The sequence below is a fragment of the Trichechus manatus genome, unplaced genomic scaffold, assembly GCF_000243295.1.
Source record: "Trichechus manatus latirostris isolate Lorelei unplaced genomic scaffold, TriManLat1.0 scaffold00010, whole genome shotgun sequence".
Taxonomy (NCBI): domain Eukaryota; kingdom Metazoa; phylum Chordata; class Mammalia; order Sirenia; family Trichechidae; genus Trichechus; species Trichechus manatus.
The window spans coordinates 17,038,941-17,058,249 of NW_004443946.1; the positions used below are offsets into that span (position 1 = coordinate 17,038,941).

At 46.4% G+C, this 19,309-nt stretch overlaps 3 protein-coding genes across 4 annotated transcripts in view; 1 reads left to right on the plus strand and 2 right to left on the minus strand.

Annotated features, from left to right (window-relative positions):
- FNTB (farnesyltransferase, CAAX box, beta) overlaps positions 1-19,309 on the plus strand; it is a 164,923-nt gene that overhangs the window by 20,114 nt on the left and 125,500 nt on the right. The gene's annotated exons all lie outside the window — the stretch shown is intronic.
- On the minus strand, positions 4,393-7,967 carry GPX2 (glutathione peroxidase 2). Its single transcript, XM_004370952.2, has 2 exons — positions 7,659-7,967; positions 4,393-5,077 (listed from the first exon to the last, which is right to left on the minus strand). The coding sequence occupies exons 1-2, from the start codon at positions 7,878-7,880 to the stop codon at positions 4,727-4,729; spliced, it is 573 nt and encodes a 190-aa protein (XP_004371009.2). The 5' UTR covers positions 7,881-7,967; the 3' UTR covers positions 4,393-4,726.
- RAB15 (RAB15, member RAS oncogene family) overlaps positions 12,819-19,309 on the minus strand; it is a 32,324-nt gene continuing 25,833 nt past the window's right edge. Inside the window, exons 2-7 of one of the 2 annotated variants that reach the window (XM_023726280.1) lie at positions 17,190-17,250; positions 16,307-16,367; positions 15,733-15,810; positions 14,962-15,051; positions 13,613-13,678; positions 12,819-13,433 (exon numbers count right to left, since the gene is read on the minus strand). In XM_023726280.1, the coding sequence (XP_023582048.1) occupies positions 13,275-13,433; positions 13,613-13,678; positions 14,962-15,051; positions 15,733-15,810; positions 16,307-16,367; positions 17,190-17,236 (501 nt within the window). In that variant the 5' untranslated portion in view covers positions 17,237-17,250 and the 3' untranslated portion in view covers positions 12,819-13,274. Of the gene's footprint in view, positions 13,434-13,612; positions 13,679-14,961; positions 15,052-15,732; positions 15,811-16,306; positions 16,368-17,189; positions 18,567-19,309 lie in introns of those variants that run through there. The other variant, XM_023726279.1, reaches the window with a different exon arrangement.

A 19,309-nucleotide genomic window follows, 5' to 3' on the forward strand; every position in this document is an offset into this window, starting at 1 on the left:
AAGGCAGTCTGAATAAAGTGTGGGTTTTAGTTAATATTAAGTAATTATAAAAATGGTTTCAGTTACTCCAAAGGAATCTAAGAATATCTTACTTTGCATACTTGAAAGACCACTGGCTTGGGAGTCATAAACCCTAACATTTGGGCCTCTCTGCCACTTGGTAGCAGTATAATCATTAAGAATGCATTACTTTGGACTTCTTTGTTACATTTTTATAATACATGGTTAATAAAAATTTATATCATGCCTCTTTCACAGTATTGTTAGGAGATACAAATGAATTAAATGTAAAGTGCTTTGGAAAGCATGTAAATTACTAGATACAACGTGGTTGCTTAGTTCTCATTCTGAAACCCAATTTTAAAGGGTCAGGCATTAAAAACATGTTTGTTTCCTCTTCATACCATAAGAGATTTTTTTCTGAACTAAAGCTTTACTTGTAAGAAGAAAAAGTGAGCAAAGTGTTCAGTGCCCAGGGAAAAACTTTGTTGTATAATGCAATAATTATAATAATAGCTGAGGTTTGAGTGCTTCCTCTGTGCCGAGGCCTTTTTAAGTGCTTTGCTTATTTAATCCTCATTAACAACTCCATGAGGCAGGTAGTACTATTGTTACCCCATTTTAGAGCCAAAGAAACTAAGGCATGAAGTTAAGTAACTTTCTCAAGGTCACACAGCTAGTACAGTGACTCCCTCTCAATAGTGTTCAGTAAACATTAAGTACAAGGGACTGGCAAGGTTAGGAAGAGGTTGAAAGTATCAGTGGCTGCACTCTGAGGAACCTAGGTATGTCAGACCGAGATTTATTACTCAGAAAAGTTAAGTCAGCTGCTCCTTAGGGATCAGATGTTTTATTCCTGGAAAATGTTTCCACTCTGTTGCAAATCTGTATCTGACCTGCTGAGGAAATCGTTTGATGAAATGAATCCAGAAAGCACAGAAAATGCTTCATTACTTTAAATAGCAGTACTAAGCCCATTATAGCTTCTGAACTGTCGCTTCTTAAAAAGATTTGCTAATGCTGCCAACTTAGTCATTTGGAGTTCAAGACTACGATTTTGTATGCCCTTACTGACATCCTCTTCTATTGCAGAATATATAATGATTATCTGTTTGTTTTGGACCATATATTACAAAAATTTTAAACATAAGATTTTATCCTCATGTGTCATTACTATTAAACCAGTATCGTACTGTGTATTGTGATGCTTTGCCATCTTTTAGAATTCTTCTGCGGATCTAATAGAAGAAAAACCTCTTGAACTCAGTTCCACTTAATCTTTATGGTTCAGATAAAGAGGAACTAGGCAAAAGCATTTGTCTTCTTTACTCTCCTTCTTGAGATATAAGAAGGAAAAGAAATCACTTGCGGGTGTAATTGGGAACATGGGCTTGTCATGGCACCTCATTTCAGCCTTCTGTCTCTACTATTTCCATGATGGACAGACCTTAGGTCTTGCTAGTCGGGCTGTTAAGTTTAAAAGCTCAGCCTATATTTTTGTGTTGTTGTTTTAGCCAGCTCTGTCTTTTTCACATGGTCTTGGGTTCCAATACTAATTAATTGACATGATATAGTTTGGGCACAATCAAATATAGTTTATTACTTGTAAATTACCACTAAGAGATTAACGTTCACTATTCTTTATTTCAGTGTATAGGAGTCCTTCTGTTTTATTCTTTTATTTTGTGAGTAGAGCTCACTTCATTGAATTTGAGGCCTCCATTTTAAAGTGTATGTTTCTTGTGTGTAGTACAAGTCTCTATTGTGAGATACAGTATGGTTGAGTGGAAAGGAAGTCAGGAGACCTAGGTCTACAGTTAGCTTTGCCACCTACTAATGGTAGATCATTGGAAAGGCACTTGGCCTATGTGTACCTCAGTTTCTTCAGTGGAAATACAGAAACACACCTCTTTCACAGAGGTTTTCAAATCAAATGAAACAATGTAGGTGAAAGCATTTTTAAGCTGTGTAATGCTATGTACAGGTAGCCCTTAGAGAAGTGATTCTGTCCATTGTCTAAATTGAGTATCATTACCTCAGCCCTTCTGGGAGGGCTTGTTAACGAGACATCTCCCTGCTTTCTGAATGCCCTAGGGATATTTGATTAAATGGTTCTGTTTATCTAGGAAAGTGGGTGATTATATTAACCTTTGCCTTGTCTGTTTATGACCACAAACTGATATTTCTGAGGACGAAAGGGGGCTAAACAACGATGAAGAATAAAGGAAACAATTTCTCATTTCTCATCATTTTAACAACAGCACCACTAAAGATTTAGTAAAGCTAAAGATCCTTGTAAAACAAGCTCCTCCAACCCTGTCTTTCCTGTTTCCTGTTGAGACAAACTTGTCAGGTTCCCCCTGAAGCAAATAACATTTTCTCTGCCCAAGTGAGGGGCCCTCTTCCAGCATTATGGCCCTTTCTGACTGTCTCTGCAAAGTCATACTGTAATTCCCTGTTCCTTTGGGAATCCCCAAACAATTCTTTCAACTTGATCCCCATAGGAAAGACCCAGCATACTATACTGGCATTTCCTGTGGCATAATACCAACATCCGGGATAATTGGCTCTGTTATTGGACATAACAACAGGCTAAACACTATCAGGATAGTGAACAAATCATGCTAGCATCCAACATGAATTCTGCATTTTATTTCATCAGGGAAGCAACTTGTCTCCACGGTTACTGCTGTAAAATCGGTGTGTGGTCCTGCCCTGAGACTGCCCCCAAAGAATTCATACCCCAGCTGCTGATTTCAAGAGCAGGAATCTGAAAAGACTTGCATTTTTGAAAGAATCAAGTTAAGGTTAGCCTTAATTTAACAGAGAGCCCTGCAGAAGGATGCAATGGGATTCCCACTATCACTCTCAGGTTACTCTTTCCAAGTAAAGCACAGTCAGTGAGATAGCATTGTTGTTGTTAGATGCCATGGAGTTGGTTCTGACTCATAGCAACCCTGTGTACAACAGAACAAAACACCGCCGCGTCCGGTGCCATCCTCACAATCATTGCTGTGTTTGAGCTCATTGTTGGACCCACTGTGTCACTCCATCTCGTTGAGGGTCTTCCTCTTTATTGCTGACCCTCCACTTTACCAAGCATGACGTCCTTCTCCAGGAACTGGTCCCTCCTGATAACATTAGTTATCCTGATAGCATTAGTTGAAAACTCTTCTTACTTGAAGGGATCCTTAACCTCTATTCCACTGGTATTTCTCAGATGACACAAGTACTTAAAAAATGATTGTGGAACTAGGATAACATAACAATGTATGTATGAATTTTTGTATGAGAGACTAACCTGAATTGTAAACTTTCACTTAAAGCACAACAATAAAAAAAAAAAAAAATGGTTGTAGGGAGCAGAATAATTAAGGGAAAAGCATTTTCCCCTCAGCATTGGGGTTCTCAAGTAGTGTGTCCAATTGGAGAACTGGCCCTCCAGGACTTCAATGAAGAGTAGTAAAATACGCCATCTAGTGGTCAAAGAAGAGAAAGGTGAAATGGGAAGGTTCCAGGACAGTGTGTGGGGCAAAGTGACAGGAGCAGTGGTCTTTCAACAGGTATCTTCTCCAGAACATGATAGGACCTGGCCCTGGTGGTGCTGGTACTTTTTTAATAGGCCTACACTGGATGAGAAATCTAGGGCACCATCCTTACAAAGCCGTTCAGCAGGATTCTGTTCTACAGTGAACAGCTGTTACATCGGCAGATACGAAAAGACACCCTCTCCCATCCCCACCCCCACGGAAGGAGAAATGAACCGAGTCATTCATGCCTAAACATGTTTATCTTGTGCCTGAATTTTTGAATATATGCGTTTGAGAAGGATGGGATGGAATGTGAACTTTAAAAAAAGAATCTATCTGGCAAATAGTCAAGAATAAATGTTACGCCACAAGGTGATCAGGAAAAGGATAAAATGTTCTTTGTGTTTCCAGTAACTGCACCTCCATACCCTTATTAACAGTAAAAGTTGACCGAACTGACTTTCCAGGAATTTCTCAAAGTGCAGATAGTATTTAGTTGGCTCAGTACCCACAGAGAGAATGACGTCTTCCCATCGTAATCTTCTAATTGACCTCCCAGTAACCTCAACCAAAGGGCCCAAAAGGATGGTTTCCTCCTCTTTGCCTCCCTTACCACCTTCTTGTTTTCCCCAGTTCTGGAGAAAAGTCATAAAGTAATAATTCAATTTGCATTTCCTGTAATTCCAACTGCCTCGGTAGACCTTGACCAGAGCCCACTTTCCAGACAGTAATTGGGTGGGTGTCTCCTCAATCAGAGCCTCCCTCTACCAAACCTTTGTATGCTACCAGCTTCTCTATTCCACCTGCAGTTTTTTACCTTCCCTCTATTCTTTATCAAGGAAAAAGACACAGAGCCTCACTGTTTCCACACCTGCCCTTTATTGGACTCATCTAGGAGGATGGCCCTAGGCTCTTCACATTTCTCAGACACAGCCCATAAGGTTTAGGAAGGTGCCATCATTCTGCGAAGGTCCAGAGCCTACCCACGTCTTGGAGTTCTAAGTGGAACCAGCAACCAGAGGGTTGGGAGAGGGAAAGGAAACAGGCAGACCGGAAAGGCAGTCTCTTCAATGAAGGGGACTGATCTCAAGGGAAAGCTTAGGTCCAGCAGTATCTCCTGAAGGCACACTGAATCCTAAGGAAGGATGCTGAGGGACTGGATGGAGTGGGAGATCTGTGTGCTGAATAGCTCATATCTATATGGCAACTTTGAGGAGGCGCTTGATGTCAGGCTCAATGTTGATAGTAAGGAAGGTGCGGCTGTAGCGTCGGAAGGGCTCCCCCTCCGGCCCTATAAGGAACTTCTCAAAGTTCCAGGACACGTCTGAGCGGCGCACAGGGCTCCAAATGATGTACTTGGGGTCGGTCATGAGGGAAAGTGGGTCATCATAAGGGTAGGGGAGCTTGTCCTTCAGGTAGGCGAAGACAGGATGCTCGTTCTGACCATTCACCTCACACTTTTGGATAAGGGTAAATGTGGGCTGGAAACCACCTCCAGGGCGGACATACTTGAGACTGTTCAGGATCTCCTCATTCTGACAGTTCTCCTGAGGAAGGAAAAAGACAAAGAGCATGGAAAAGGAAAGGGGAAACTGAAGGATCCATGCCATGCATATCTTTCACCCTTCTATTCCCTTCCAAGATCATTCTTTTCTGTGTGTTTCTCGCCCCCTCCACTGCCCCACCTCACCGTCTCTGTCTCAGTCTTTCTCTGTTCCTTCCCCGTTTGTTTTGGCCTGCTCTTTCTTGACTTAGAGTTTTCCCCTTCACAGTTATTGTTTGATAGTTTCTGAAAATTCTTGCAGTTCCTAGCTTCGCTGTTCTTATACTGAAAGATTTAGCACTTTTGAGCTGTTGCTTCTCTTTCCAATCTACCCTGAGCAGTTCTTAAGGTATCTGTTCAAGATACCCTAAGCTTCAAGAAACCTTGAGTTTAGGGTAGAAGAAAGAAAGGGAAAGGAGATCTCAGGCTACACTGTCTAGAACACCCTCCTCTACTTACCTACCTACGTACCTACACACACGCACGCACACACATCCTGCCACCACCTTCCCTCTCCCTCTGCCGTGGATTTGTCTCTGTTGCTTTTAATTACATATAAGTGTTGAGTATTGCCTTTGCCTCTGCCCTGCTCTGTTCATTGAACTAAGGATGAAATTGAGATCCAAAGGAGTGGGATATACAGCTTCTTGCTTTCATTCTGCCTCATCCTAGAACTAAACTGCAAGTAGGAGGAGGCTTTGATGAAAGAAGACCCCATCCAAGTAAGTCTAGTTCTCACGTACCACAAAGGAAAAGCAAGTTAGAGACAACAATAAATGTCCTCTAGATGGAATTACTTAGTGACCTGCAGGCATGAATTAAATAGGATAGAGAGTTTAGGGCTGGGACTAGACACAGGGGAAGGGGAAGTTAAGGGAATAAGTGCTTGAGGGCTAAAGGTTGTGAATATGTAATCATTACTCCTTTCACTTAGAGGCTGCTATCCCAAGAATTTTGTACCTCATATTCACTCACTATACTCAACTATGAATGCTTTAGCTCTGAAACTATTACCTGTCTTCACTGCCTCCCCATTGCCATCCCTGTCCTATCTCCACTCAGCATTCCCTACCCTAACAACCCCAAAAGTGCTGTGATAATCCTTATTCATGATCCTCTCTCTCTTCCATTTCACCCCAGTTTAGGAGTCATATATCCTCCTCGGGGAGAGAATTCCTCTAACCTACTAGAGCCAATTAGTACAGTCAGTGGAGGCATCATGACACCATAAGCCTAGAGTTGCTCTGTATTAGACTTCTTATCTCTTAATGCAAATGGCTAGCTGGCTTCTGGTAGGTTATGGACTCCTTCCAGCAACTAGCTAGGCTGAAATGATGGCATAAGGCTGGAGGCACCTCTAGGGAAAGAGAGAGACTGCTAAAGGGGTTTTGCCCTTTCTGTCTCCCCTGCCATGACAAAGCCTATGAAGAGGACTGAGACAGGGAAGGAAGAGTGAGAGCAGTAATGGTTTTGGCTCAGGTTTGTCACAGCCAGTGACACTTCAGCCTTCCTGCTTTACATCTCTGCTAATCTTTTCCTTGCCTTCATACCACTGTGAATTAAACTAAGGGGATTATAATTAGGGGGTTCACATGGGGACATTCTGCCTGCTTGTGCTATTAAGATCATAAGTAGAAATAGAAAAAAATCCCTTAAAAGATAACTTGAGGTGTCTGGGCTGAAGATCTATAACGACTTGACCCATTCATTAATCAGAGACAGAGAGGTACACGTGACCCAGAGAGGAGACACATGCTTGCTGCAAACCCTTGGCCCTCCCCTGTATTCGCTTTCCATGTGGCTGATTTATTTTTTTAAACCTTCAATCTAAATAAACAAGTTGTTTGCATTTGTATAATACTTAATTTTTTCAAGTTACTTTTGTATCCCCTGAACCTCACAATAATCCTATAAACGGTATTATCCCCAATTTACAGTTGAGGAAACTAAGAAAATTTGAGTGACTGTTTCTAGGGCACAGACCCCTTAAACAGCAGAACCAAGACTAGGTAGGACTAAGGTCTCCTGAGTCAGTCCAATCCTAGTTTGATTCTTGATCTTCTATTTCCTCCGCTCATTCATTCAACAAACATTTAATGGGTGCCTTCTATACCCTGGAGCCCTAGTGGTGCAGTGGTTAAGAGCTCAGCTGCTGAACAAAAGGTCAGCAGTTCAAATCCACTAGCCACTCCTTGGAAACCCTATGGGGCAGTTCTTCTCTGTCCTATAGGGTCGCTATGAGTCAGAATCAACTTGATGTCAACAGATTTGGTTTGGTTTTGGTTTCTATACCCTAGGCAGTGAGGACACAACGGAGAAAAGAAACAGGCCTGACACCTGCTCTCATGGAGTATAGTGAGGAGACAATAAAGACAATAAACAGTAAACAGTATTTAATCTCAAAACTAAGAGGTACAGACGGTTAGAATCATACATACTTTCCCTCGGTATTCACTTAAAGACCTAGATTAACAACATACCCCACGATTCCAGACACGCCAACACACATTCACTCACCCCCTCCCTTTATCCCCCTCAAGCTACATCAGCCCAGCTCCTTGGGTACAATACAAAGGACCCCTCACCTGATGTCCAAATTGGTTGCAAGGGAAGCCAAGAATCACCAGACGCCTGGGAAAGCGGCATTGCAGCTCGTTGAGCTGGGTGTAGTCCCGGGTGGTTGTGCCTCAGAGCGAGGCCACATTCTCAATCAGCACTGCCCTGCCTCGGAATGTATTGAAATCTATCTTGTCCCCCTCCAGGCTGATAGCACTTAGGTCGTAGAAGGACTTGGCAATGTGAGCCATGGTGGAAGCGCAGAGTGAGGCCTGCAGAGTGGCAGAAGCCCGCCTAAGGGCCTATTAAAGAGAAGGGGGTGGGGGAGGAGCCAGGAACGAGGAAGGATAAGGATCTCACAATGGGGCTTTGAGCATCCCCAGGATGACTTAGCAGAAACAGTCACCCACCTGTAAGTGCTGTTTGAACAAGGAGGTTCCTCCTCCTATTTACGGACTACGATCGAAGATGCCTCCCTGCCCCACCCTACTGGCAACCTGGGAAGGGCCAATTTGATATCTCTGAGCAGACATGAATAATTAACTACTTGCAGGAAACTAGAACCCTAAAGGTCGAATGGGGAGGAAAAAAGGGAGGGAGAGATGCACAAGGATTGACTCCTACTTGCCCCAGCAAGTTGTTTTCACTTGGTACAGACATTTATTGAATGCCTGCTGAGTGCCAAGCTCTGAATTGTGCAGTGAGAGGTCAGCGCCGGCTGAGATCTGAAAGATGAGGAACAGAATCAGGCTCATGTTCGCCTGACTCAGACTACAACTGAAATATACCTGTCACTGTTGAAATTTTTCTCTTTGGCTGTTGCTTTCCACAAACACGAAATCAAAGGGACGCTTAGGAGGAGAGTGTGTGATTTTTCTAGAAGCAACAGCTTTCAGTGCCTCAGCTTGCACCAGGCTGAAGAGATGAAGTCTTGAAAAGTCTTTCAGTGAGTGTGTTTCTTGTCCTGGAAAACATGTCTGCCCTTGCCCCCCAGCACTATACCATCTACATATCGCATGTGGTCCCCTGCCTCCCTGACGAAGAAGGTGCAGTCCTCACTGTGGTAAGGGTGAGGAGGAGTCACAGAACGGGGGTAAACTCAAGGTGGCTGAGCTGCACCTATCTCCCCTTAGACAAAGGTTCAGTCCCGAAGACTTTTCAGAGGGGGGGGCTTGTGCTGGTCATCTCCCCACTGAAGAAAGTGGGCAGGGAGTTGAAGCCACTGTGGTTGAAGAGCCAGCCAGGATATTCATGGAGTTTTCACCACCAGCCGTGCCATATATTGTAGGTCATCTGAATGTCTGCTAAGGGCTGTCATGGAAACCCACCCTGGAAGCCCACAGAGACGAAAAAGACCGTAATGCCACTTTATTCTTCCAAGCAGCCACTAACTCAACAATCTTCTTCTTTTTTTAATGCCTTGATTTCTCCATCAGTAAAACAGATAATTAGGCTTTACCTGGCTTTGGGATTTTACAGTGAAATTTCAGTAACAATGCAAATGTTTTACTGCTAGAGAGTGTTTTCACAGGCACACATCCATTGGGAACTGTCTCTTAGAACAGCAAATAAGCAAGGCTGGGGAGCAGCTGTTCTTAAGGATCCGATTTGTTGAAGAGATGGAAGAACTACTTGCCAGAGAGTGCTCAGCTTTTCTGTGTTTTGTAACCTGCTCCATGGGTGTTCATAGTATGCGGGGACCTACATATCTCAAAAGGCTGCTCCTAAAAAAAAGCCTTCATTACCTAAGTGGGAACGGAATCTTTTGCCACTAGAAGAGATGGCAGGAAGAACAGAGTGAAGTATGTCCCCTGCTGTGTCTAGGAGTCCTCAGAAGCAGCCAATATGCCTCCCTACCAAGCCACTGAGCCAGGACTTGGCACTGACAGTGGGCAAAACCTGTAATGACATCAGCTTGCTAGAGATTTATCTGCATGCCTAGAGCTTCCTCAGTACTTTCTGGGCTTCCAGACATCTCTTAGTGGCTGCTCTTTTATGATCCCTCTCTAGGAAGGCCATGGAAGTTGCTGAGCCTTGAGGGGGTTCCCTCTTCTTTCCTTTTCTCCAGGTGCAACCTAGGACCCTTATGAGTCTCCCAGGTTCTCATCTTTCATGACAGAATAAAACTGATGAGGCTCTCTAAAATACCTCCTTGTCTTCAACTTTACCTCAACCCATCTGGCCCCACTTTCCAGCAGCTTCTGACTTTGGGTATGCACTAACAAGCGTGACTCCCACAACTTTCCGCAGGGACAGTGGTTGTTGTGGAAACAGCATTGGCTTAGTAAGCACAAAGCCTCAGTAGGTGGTTCTCAACTCTGGCTGCAAATGAGAATCACCTATAGATCTTTCTAAATAGAGATGCCAAAGCTTTACCTTCCAGAGGTTCCAATTCAGTGGTTTCTAGACCAACTCTGCCACTATTACTTGGTGCCACTAGGCAAATCTTTTAACCTCTGTAAATTGTTTTGTTATCTGTTGAATGTGGATAAAGATAGCCACCCTCCCTATCTCACACAGCAATTGTTAGGCTTAAAGGAGATAAAGTATTATAAGTACTCCATAAACTGAGGAGTTCAGGTTAAGATCTTAGGCTACTATTGCCTTGCCTTGTTGTACTCCTTCCTTCTTCATGCTATCTTTACCTCATTCTCTCTACTTCATACAACTCCGTACCCCAAAATATGGTATTAAATACTCCATGGAGTGCTGAGATTTAATCTTTCCTCATGCCTTTGGGAAGACCTGTTCCATCCAAAACAGGTAAGAACCATCTTGACTTTAGAGATTCCCTCAGACGCAGATATTCAGCATCCACCCAACGACTGTTAGCAAGTTCTTCCTTGTGCTTAATCATATTTCTGCAGTGTAAGCCTATTACTGCAGGCCATGGAGGCTTTGCTTTGGGCTCCCCCGCAGGTAGCATCAGGGAAGGTACAAATCAGAGGACAATGTTTGCTGATTCCATGGCTGTGGCTTTAGCCTTCCAGAACCCCCTCCCCCATCACCACCAGGGCCCAAATGAGACCAACCTACTCAAAGGGACTCAATACAGGCAGCCACACCTGTGGTTTGAAATATTCTTTATTTTGTAAACATCTGTGTTTAAAATAAATGAACCGTGCTCACAATTCATATAATGGACCCGAGACACAGTACACAAAGTTCACCCGTCACAGGGAGATGGTAGGGGCTCAGGAGCAGTGGTACCTGGGGCTGGGCTGAGTCTCAAGACAACAGGTACAGAGGTGGTGATGAGTTAACAGGCCAGGTGGGCCTGCTCAACAGTCTGGACCTAATGCCAGATCCCAGGTCACCTCTTGGACTGGAGAAGTTTACGGGTGAGAGGCCGATTCTGGTACCTAGTAAGTGTAGCTGCACCCCAAAATCCCAATCCCTCCTTCTGGTCTCATCCCTTTCCCCAGCTATGGCCCTTGTGGATAGGGCTAGTCAGTCCATAGAGTCCTGACCCCATTCTTTCCCTTCCAGAATCCCTAGGGTACAATAAAAATATAGTCCCTCTTTCCTGAGGAGGCTAGGAGAAAGGCAATGGTGCTCTGCCTGATCTTCAGGGAAAGCTGCAATACTGACCCACAGGTTGGAGCCAATGCTGAATATAACTTCCCCTTACTGAAGTCCCTGGTTGAGGGCAGGCTGAGGGTTGGCACTGCCGACCTCCCCAGCCCCATATGTGATACTGCATATGTCTTAGTACCCAAGGAGTCAGTCCTTAAGGAAGCATCCCCAGCCACAGCCATGGCTTCATCCTAAAGAGTCAGCAAAGTTTCTGATTAGCTAAGAATTTATAACTACTCCTGCACTCCTCTTCCTTGTACTATGCTAACCTACCCTGTTCCTAAATCCTGAGCTACCCTCTACTGCTGGCTGTTCCCTGGTTAAGAGACAGCAGGAAAGATCTGGTGATTTTGCCCCCCATCTTTTTTGGAGTAAGGAGGATTCCTTCAGATGTGTGTGCCCTAGATTTTGGTCCTAAGTTGAAGACTGCTCCATGCCCAGCACCTGCCCCAGCCATGTGGGTGCAGCTAATGTAGCTTGAGAATGATCCTTTTACCTAGGCTTCTCCCACCTTGCAAGTGGGGACTGGGGAGGGACCCTAGTAGGGGTGGTAATCAACTTGTTCCTTCTCCTTCAAGCTAGTCTTGGACCATATGGACTTAAAGAAACTTCTTCCTGAACAAAGAACTCTGGCGGAGGAAGCCCTATTCCCTCTACCTGTAGCCACAGTGTGGTTGGCAAACCCTCAAGCCTCATCCTATTCAGGAGCTGGAGGGGCAAGATGAGCACTTTATCTTGAAGGCTGAAGAGAACAGCACCAAGCATTTCTACTCAGGGCCTTCTTTCTTTCGTCCCATGAGGTCCTTGCCCTTCTCCCACAAATGCTGGGTCCCAGGAAAACCCTGACAGCTGAAGACTGAGGTGGTTACAGCTCCTCTCACATCTGCCAGAGGGTCGTGGGGAAATGTTCTTCTCCCACAAGAAATGGAAGATGGAGCTCAGCAGGTCCTGCTGCTGCCATATTCTGCAAAGTGCTGTCCCTGGCCTGCTCTCCCTGGCTCTTAACCTGATGTAGGAGCTAGTCCTTCATCTCCAAATGCTCTTCTTCCTGGAGTGCATGGTGGCTTGTCGGTGTCACGGGCCCCAGGGCTCTCCTTGCCCTTGCAGTGCCCTCAGGCCCTGGCCCACATCTGTAAATTCAGGAGCCCAGGTGGAGAGAAACTGTATCCACACTGCATGGGAGGTAGAGAATGGAGGTGACTTTTCATCCCTGCCACCCCTCACCATTTTTTTCTTCTTCTCTGGAGCACCCACCTCTAAGCTCAGTTCCCCAGACAGACAGGTAGGCACACAGCCAAGCAAGACCAAAGCTCAGGCTGGGGGAGCAAGTGGAGGTAGGACAGCCCCAGGCTGCGGCCCACCAGTTTAGTGTTTCCTCCCTACCTTGATGTTCCACTTTCCCAAATCACTGGTGAGGCAGGCCCATGGCACAAGAAGGGAGCATTGGGGAGGGGAGAATAGGAAGGAGCACCCTGTAGCTTCTGGCCCACCCACAAAGACGGGGTAGTTCTCCCTGGAGTGGAGGGTATGGAGCATCCCCATGAGCCTGGGCCCATTCCCTTGGACAGGGTTAAGGAAGGAAAAGAAGCTGCACCAGCAGCCATACAGTGGGACACAGGGGGAAAAGGCTATGAGGGGCTTTGATACAAAACACACTGGAGAGGAAGGAGACAAAGAACAAAAAGGGGGAAGAAGAGAGAAAAAGCAGAGAGGAGACAAAATCCACTGAGAAAGAAGGAGCCTCCAAGTGGCCTTGACTCCAGACTTGGCCATCGTCTGGGAAGCCCGGGGCAGTGAGACCATGCTCGCAGCACTTAGGGGTCATAGCAGGCTTGTGGCTGGGGAAACAGGCTGAAGGACACCACTCCAAGGAGAGGGCTGGGGGCAAGGCTGCTCAGAGTTGACAGCAGCCATGCTGTCAGGGCCAGGCAGGTGGGAGTAACAGCTACTGATATTCAACAGGGTCATCCAAATGAGAGGACAGCAGTGGGGCAAAGCCCAGGCTCCCATCTGCCCACAGTCCTCCTGAGGGGAGGCGGGTATTGAGTCGGGTACCCCACAAAGGACCCTCAGCACCAGCAGGTTTTTGGAGAGTCTGCTGGGCCCTCAGGTTTGCCCTCATCCTCCTCCAGCTCTGCCAGTGCCAACTCATTGCTGGCATGTGTCCGGAGACCATCCAGCTCCTTCCTGTGGGCTTGCAGCACCAGCTCCGTCAGACGCGTGAAAGACTGGGAAACCAAAGGGCACAGGTGAGTCAGCATCTCCTCCTCTTTCCCTTGCTGCCTTATATCTGCCCAAAGCGGGAGGTTCCACTATCACGGCTCCTATCTGCCGCCTCCTCCTCTCGCCACCCCATTCTGCTGGACTCAGCCAAAGAGACAGGGCAGCTGGTCTCCAGTGATCTCACCTCTTTAATGTTGAGGTTGGTGCAGGCACTTGTTTCATAGAAGTCCATGCCATACTCCTTAGCCAGCTGCAAGAGAAGAACATTTCTGAAAGGGAGTTGGTCAGAGAAGGGAGGCTCCCACAGCACTAGGCACATTGTTCTGACATCACATCACAGACCAGGCTGTGTCGTGACAATTTCTCAGAGTAGGTAAAGTTCTCAGACTAGACTGGGATCTCCTTCCAAGGCATGGACTAGCACAGAATGGGAAAAGATGCTCCACAAATACTATCCCCAACACACCTATAACCCATCCACATACCCATTATACATATCATGCAAAGATACCAAAGATACCAAAGGACATGAAGATACCAAAATGTTTGGCACCTTGATAAAGAACATGGGCTTTGGAGTCAAACAGACACAGACTTGAATACCGGTGCTGCCACTTCACAGCTCTATGACTTTGGACAAGTCACTTATTCTCTCTAAGCCCCAGTTTCATCATTTGTTAAATGGGAATGATAGTCGTGTCTATTGTCCAAGGCTGTGGAATGATTAAATAGGGTTATGCATCTAAAAGCACTTGCTTAGTGCAGTGCCTGACATATAGTGCTCAATAAATACTATTATAGTAGGTTTTGCCTCCACTTTCAAATTGTTCTAGAGTGACCATGTATTATATTTTAATAGCAAAAAAATAAATTCTATTTTAAGTGCTAGTGGAATGCTATTAAACAAAGAAGGTAAGAAAAGCTGTTGAAGCCCCTGGAATGGGTGGATGACTCTTGTCTCAGAAACATCAATCTTGCTTTCTGTCCTCTGTGAGGGCAATCTCCCTGTATACTTGGAAATTCCCTCAGTGCCATCCTCCTACCCCTTCTGTCCCCATGGCCTCTCCAACCATGGGTCCTTCACCTTCCCTCATTTTCCTTCCTACCTCTTTCCAGGGTAAGAAGAAGGCAGTAGGAGTGTATGGAGGAGGGTGGGGTGGGGGAGATGTTTCCTGACTCTAAAATGGTAGCTATGTCTGGATGCTGTTAGAGAAGAAGTCGGCAACTTGGAGTCTGTCATCACTAACACAAAGACGATCTCTTAAAGAGGATAATCCTGTTTTTTGGGACTTAGACCTCAGAGAATTGCTGTCCAAGAGGTCTTTGTCTCAGGATGGATCCAAAACCACTGTCTAGAAGGACAGAAGGCAAACTCTCCAAGGATGCCAAGTCACCCAGAACCTTGGGGTACTCTGGGAGGCATGGGAGGAGCTGATGATGATGAACAGATGCCTGGATCCCAGTTCTTAGGACTGGCCCTGGAAGTGTAGCCAGAGACCCAAGGATGGATTCAGCCAGCTCACTCTCACTTACCTGCTGCCCTTGCTCTCTTCCCACCTGCCGTTTCTGCTCTTCATCGGCCTTATTCCCTATGAGGATCTTCTGGACGCCTTCTGGTGCATACTAAAGACAAAGGATAGGTAGAGATGCCAGTGAGTGCTGCTTCTCCCTCCCCTCTCCCCCACCATACAGTCTACACTGGTTTACAAACCAGCACTAAGTTTAAGAGCCCTAGGGACAGAACAGGCTGATTGGATGCAGGCACTGTGCTGACCCCAGGGGTCCCGGAGGGATGTCATGGGGACAGCTTAGGGTAGGAGAGATACTATAATTGGTGCTTCCTTGGATTGGACAAGTGGTATCAGAGCTGAAAGGACACTTGACTTAGTCTAACCCCTCATTCTACAGATGAGGAACTGGGGACCCCAGGAGTTCAAATGGCTTACCTACAGTTCTACAGCTAGGACCAGGACCCCAGTCTCTCAACTATGCTTAGTCCTGAGTTTTCAGGAAGGAAGCTATTCACAGGGTGGGTCTTTGAACTAACTCATTTCCAGGGATGAAACTGCCATGGATGCCTGGCAGAGAATGGAGCAGGAGGGTATGGCAGCCTTGGCTTCTTTTGCATGTCTTACTTACCCAAAAGTCTTCATCCAAGGGGCTACTGGGGTATGGAAGGCAAGGTTTCCTGATAGCATTTACTCGCCAACCCTGAGAGCTTTGGCCCTTCCCATCTGGCCCTCGCTCTGCCTTCCCCTTTAAGGCCCCCTTTCCCTACCCTTATCACTGAGGTGGGTCTCCTACCTCATCCACATCACTGACCCACTTCATGATGTGCTGGTAAGAGCGCTCGCTGCTAATGTCGTAGACTAAAAATATTCCCTGGGAGAAACAAAGAGAGGGACATGGAGGAAATAGACACACACAGACAATGCACAGTCATGGGCCAAAAGGGGTACGGTACCTTAAAAGCTGGGTCCCACTCTCTGCCCCTTCTCCCAGCCTAGTATGAGGTTCCCCCAGCACCCAGAAACACCACCTTCCCTCTCAGAACTTCAAAGCTCCAGCCTCCTAGGCCCATCGCTGAACTTCCTGCGGCAGGAAGGCACTAGAAGCTTTGGCCTGGGTCTTTGGCCAGGGTGGAGGGTGGAAGTTGGGGGTGAGGGGGCTTACTGGGACCTGCCTGCAGTGAGTACTCAGTGAATAATTGAAGACTGAATGATCAGTGACAACTGAAAGCTTCCCAGAGGCCTCCCCTCCCCAGAAGGCAATCTGAAAGCCCTATTTTGGGGATCAGTAGCACAAATAACTCAGAAACCCAGAGCTGGGAGTTTGGGTGGCAGCTTCCCACCTCTGAACCCTGAAAATGATGGCTCACCTGGGCCCGTCGATAGTACTGCTTTGTGATGGTCTGATACCTCTCCTGCCCCGCTGTGTCCCTGCAGTAGAAAGCCAGGCCCTCAGAGGAGCAGGAACCAAGGAAGCCAGGTGGAGAGGGGAGGAGCAGGAGCTGGGGAGACCCTGTGCCCTTGCAGGAAAAACTGGGGAGCTGCAGGGTGAAAATCAGTGGAGTTTTGATCCCTAAAGGAGTCCAAACATACCTGACTTTGCAGAAGAGGCTCAGTCATCTACGCTGGCGCTGTCAAAGATTCAGCATGCCTTGGCCCCTCCTGACAACTACATCTGGACCAGGAGTCACAACCATAACTGAGCCTGAGGCAACTCTATACAATTTGGACATTGTGGCCAGACTTGGCTGGATGGAGGGTTGCTGCCATACCTGCAGTCTTTGTGGGACCTCTGAAGGCAATGCCCATACCATTCTGGAACTGGGCATCAGCTCCAAATGCTGGCAAAGGCTGTGCTTCCAGGTCTTTGAGAGCCACAGTAGACCCGCTGTGGCTACTCCAGGGAACTGTACCATGCTGTACTGAGGAATTTTCTCTAGGGTCCCACCCTAAATGATGGCCTGCAGCCTTCCCTCCTTCCAATCTTAACTGCAGTGGGGCACAGCCTTATTCTAAGACAAACTCACAGTGGTTAGTTTGCCAATTTCTTCTCATTCCTGCCTTCTGGTGACTTGCGGTCAATCTCATAAGGTTTCTTAAAAAAGAAATTAGAGTTCACGTAGGAGTAGGAGACAGTCTTTTAAGACTTCTCTCCATCAGAGAAGTGGCCACTATCCCAGACGCAGCCTAGGGCTTTTATACATGGTGGGGCAGCGGGGGAGCAGTCCAAGGCCTTCCTCCTAACCAACTCACCAGATCTGTATCCGCACTTTGATGCCATCTACCTCTATGGTCTTCATCTTAAAGTCAACTCCTGAGGAAAGGGAGAAAGCAAGACAGGCAGGGTGAGAACTGAACTGTGAAGTTCAGAACTTCACAGAGAACTACACAGTAAAGGCCCAGGGTGCTCACACTTGAGGAGATTTCCCACTGATTTAATTGGCACAGAGATGGCATAAGGTAAGAGACTTCTTTAACCAAAAAGTAACCCCAAGGAAGTGTCTGGAGCTTTGAATGGGGTTTGCTTTCCTCAGTGAACTGAAAATTACCAGCAAGAAAGGGCTCTGGGGAGGCAGATTGAATTGGGGGAATTTACTTCATCACTGCATCAATCGACAGCCCCAAAACGTGTCTCACTCTACTCACGTATGAAGTCTTCCTATTTATACTGTACTTCTATGTTTATCCACCCTGGAATTCTTATCCCTAGGAATAGCAAGCTACCTCATTTTCTAGGGTTTTCTCTCTCTCTGCCTTATTAGTGATCAGGAAAGGTTACAGCACTGTTGCGAATGTGGGGAAGTATTCAGAGCCTAGAGAGACAGAGGACTGTTTCAACCCTTACCTCACCATGGTATGTATGAAGACCCCAGAACCTAGCAGAAGCCGGCCAAGGAGAAGTCCTCCGTGGATCTCTGTTGTTGACTAACACCTGTCTACCACAGGAGGCATTGTTTAATAGAAGGAGAAGGGGCTTTGAAGACAGGCCTGAGCTTGAATCCTGACGCTAGCCACTTAACTCTAGCTATGACTTTGGGCACTTTGCTTCTCTGCGCCTCCATCTCCTCATCAGTAAAATGGGGATATTACCAGTCATTTCAGAGGGTTGCTGCAAAGACAAATTGAGATATGGTGCCTGGCACATGGTAGGTATTCAATCAACTGCCACTCTCACTGTAACCTAGTACAGTGCCCAGTACATGGTGAGCACTCAGTGAGTGACTACCTATGACTAGATGAAGAGGCAGGGGCATGGCGTGTCATTGGTGAAGCACAACCAGGGTTCTCAGGCTCATCTTCCCAGGGGCTTAAGGATTAAGCTGTCACAGGACACAGGAAATATAAGGAATTTAGCAAACCAGCCCAGGGCAGAAACATATTTAGGAGAATTTGCAGCAAGGGAAGTCAGCACCACCAGCAGGACACAGGAGCTGGGATTGGGCTTGAATCTGAGTGATGGCAGAGACATGAGGGGAGATGTTTTTATCATCACCCCTCTCTCCAGCCCTAACTATGCCCAGGCACAGTGCCCAGTGATTCAAGAACTATGTCTGGTAGATCAATTAAGCTTCGTGTACTCCCTGGAGACGGTTTTCAGATGAGAATACGATAAAGAGTTCTGGACCACACACCACCAGGCTGCACAGCATAGAAGACCCCAAAGGTGCCAGAATCGCCAACATCACTGCCATTCCACCGTGTCATTAGTTCTTCGCCAAATGGGAATACATCTCCCCTTGTTCATCCTGTCCCCAGCTTTCCACAAAAACAGGAAGGGTAAATTCAATCTCTCCCCTGTCACCATCCACACCAATCATCATTTAATTATGAACAGACAACCTGAACTGCATAAACCAAGTTGGTCAGACATGAATCACTTTTCGCCTGCCCAAGCTGATTCATACCTATTCAGCTGCACTTTTCCAGATGGGCACTGTCTGGCCACCATTCTTCAATGTGCACTGAGAAAGAGTGGTGGAGAGGAAGAGCATGAAGGATGGAGGCAAGAAGAGGGCCACCTAGTCTTGGTGGGGGGCAACGGCGTGCTTGTTCTTAGGGCAGGCTAGAACATCCTGAAGCCCCTCCCGAGAGAAACTGTTATCAAGAATTTGCTTCTCCGGAGATCCGGCAACATGGCACTATAGGCAGAAGCACCCCGCCGTCCGTCTACAGCAAAGATCCGAAAAACAAAGCCAAACAGAGAAAATGGCAATCCTGAAATCCTAAGCATCAAATGAAGAGATGAAGAATTCAGCCAAGCACTGAATGGAATCAGGATCATACCAGCCAGATACCAGTCTAGGAAATGAACTGTCAAGGACTATCCAAAACCAAAAGAAATACAACAGGGAATCAGAGCAGTGAATCTGTAA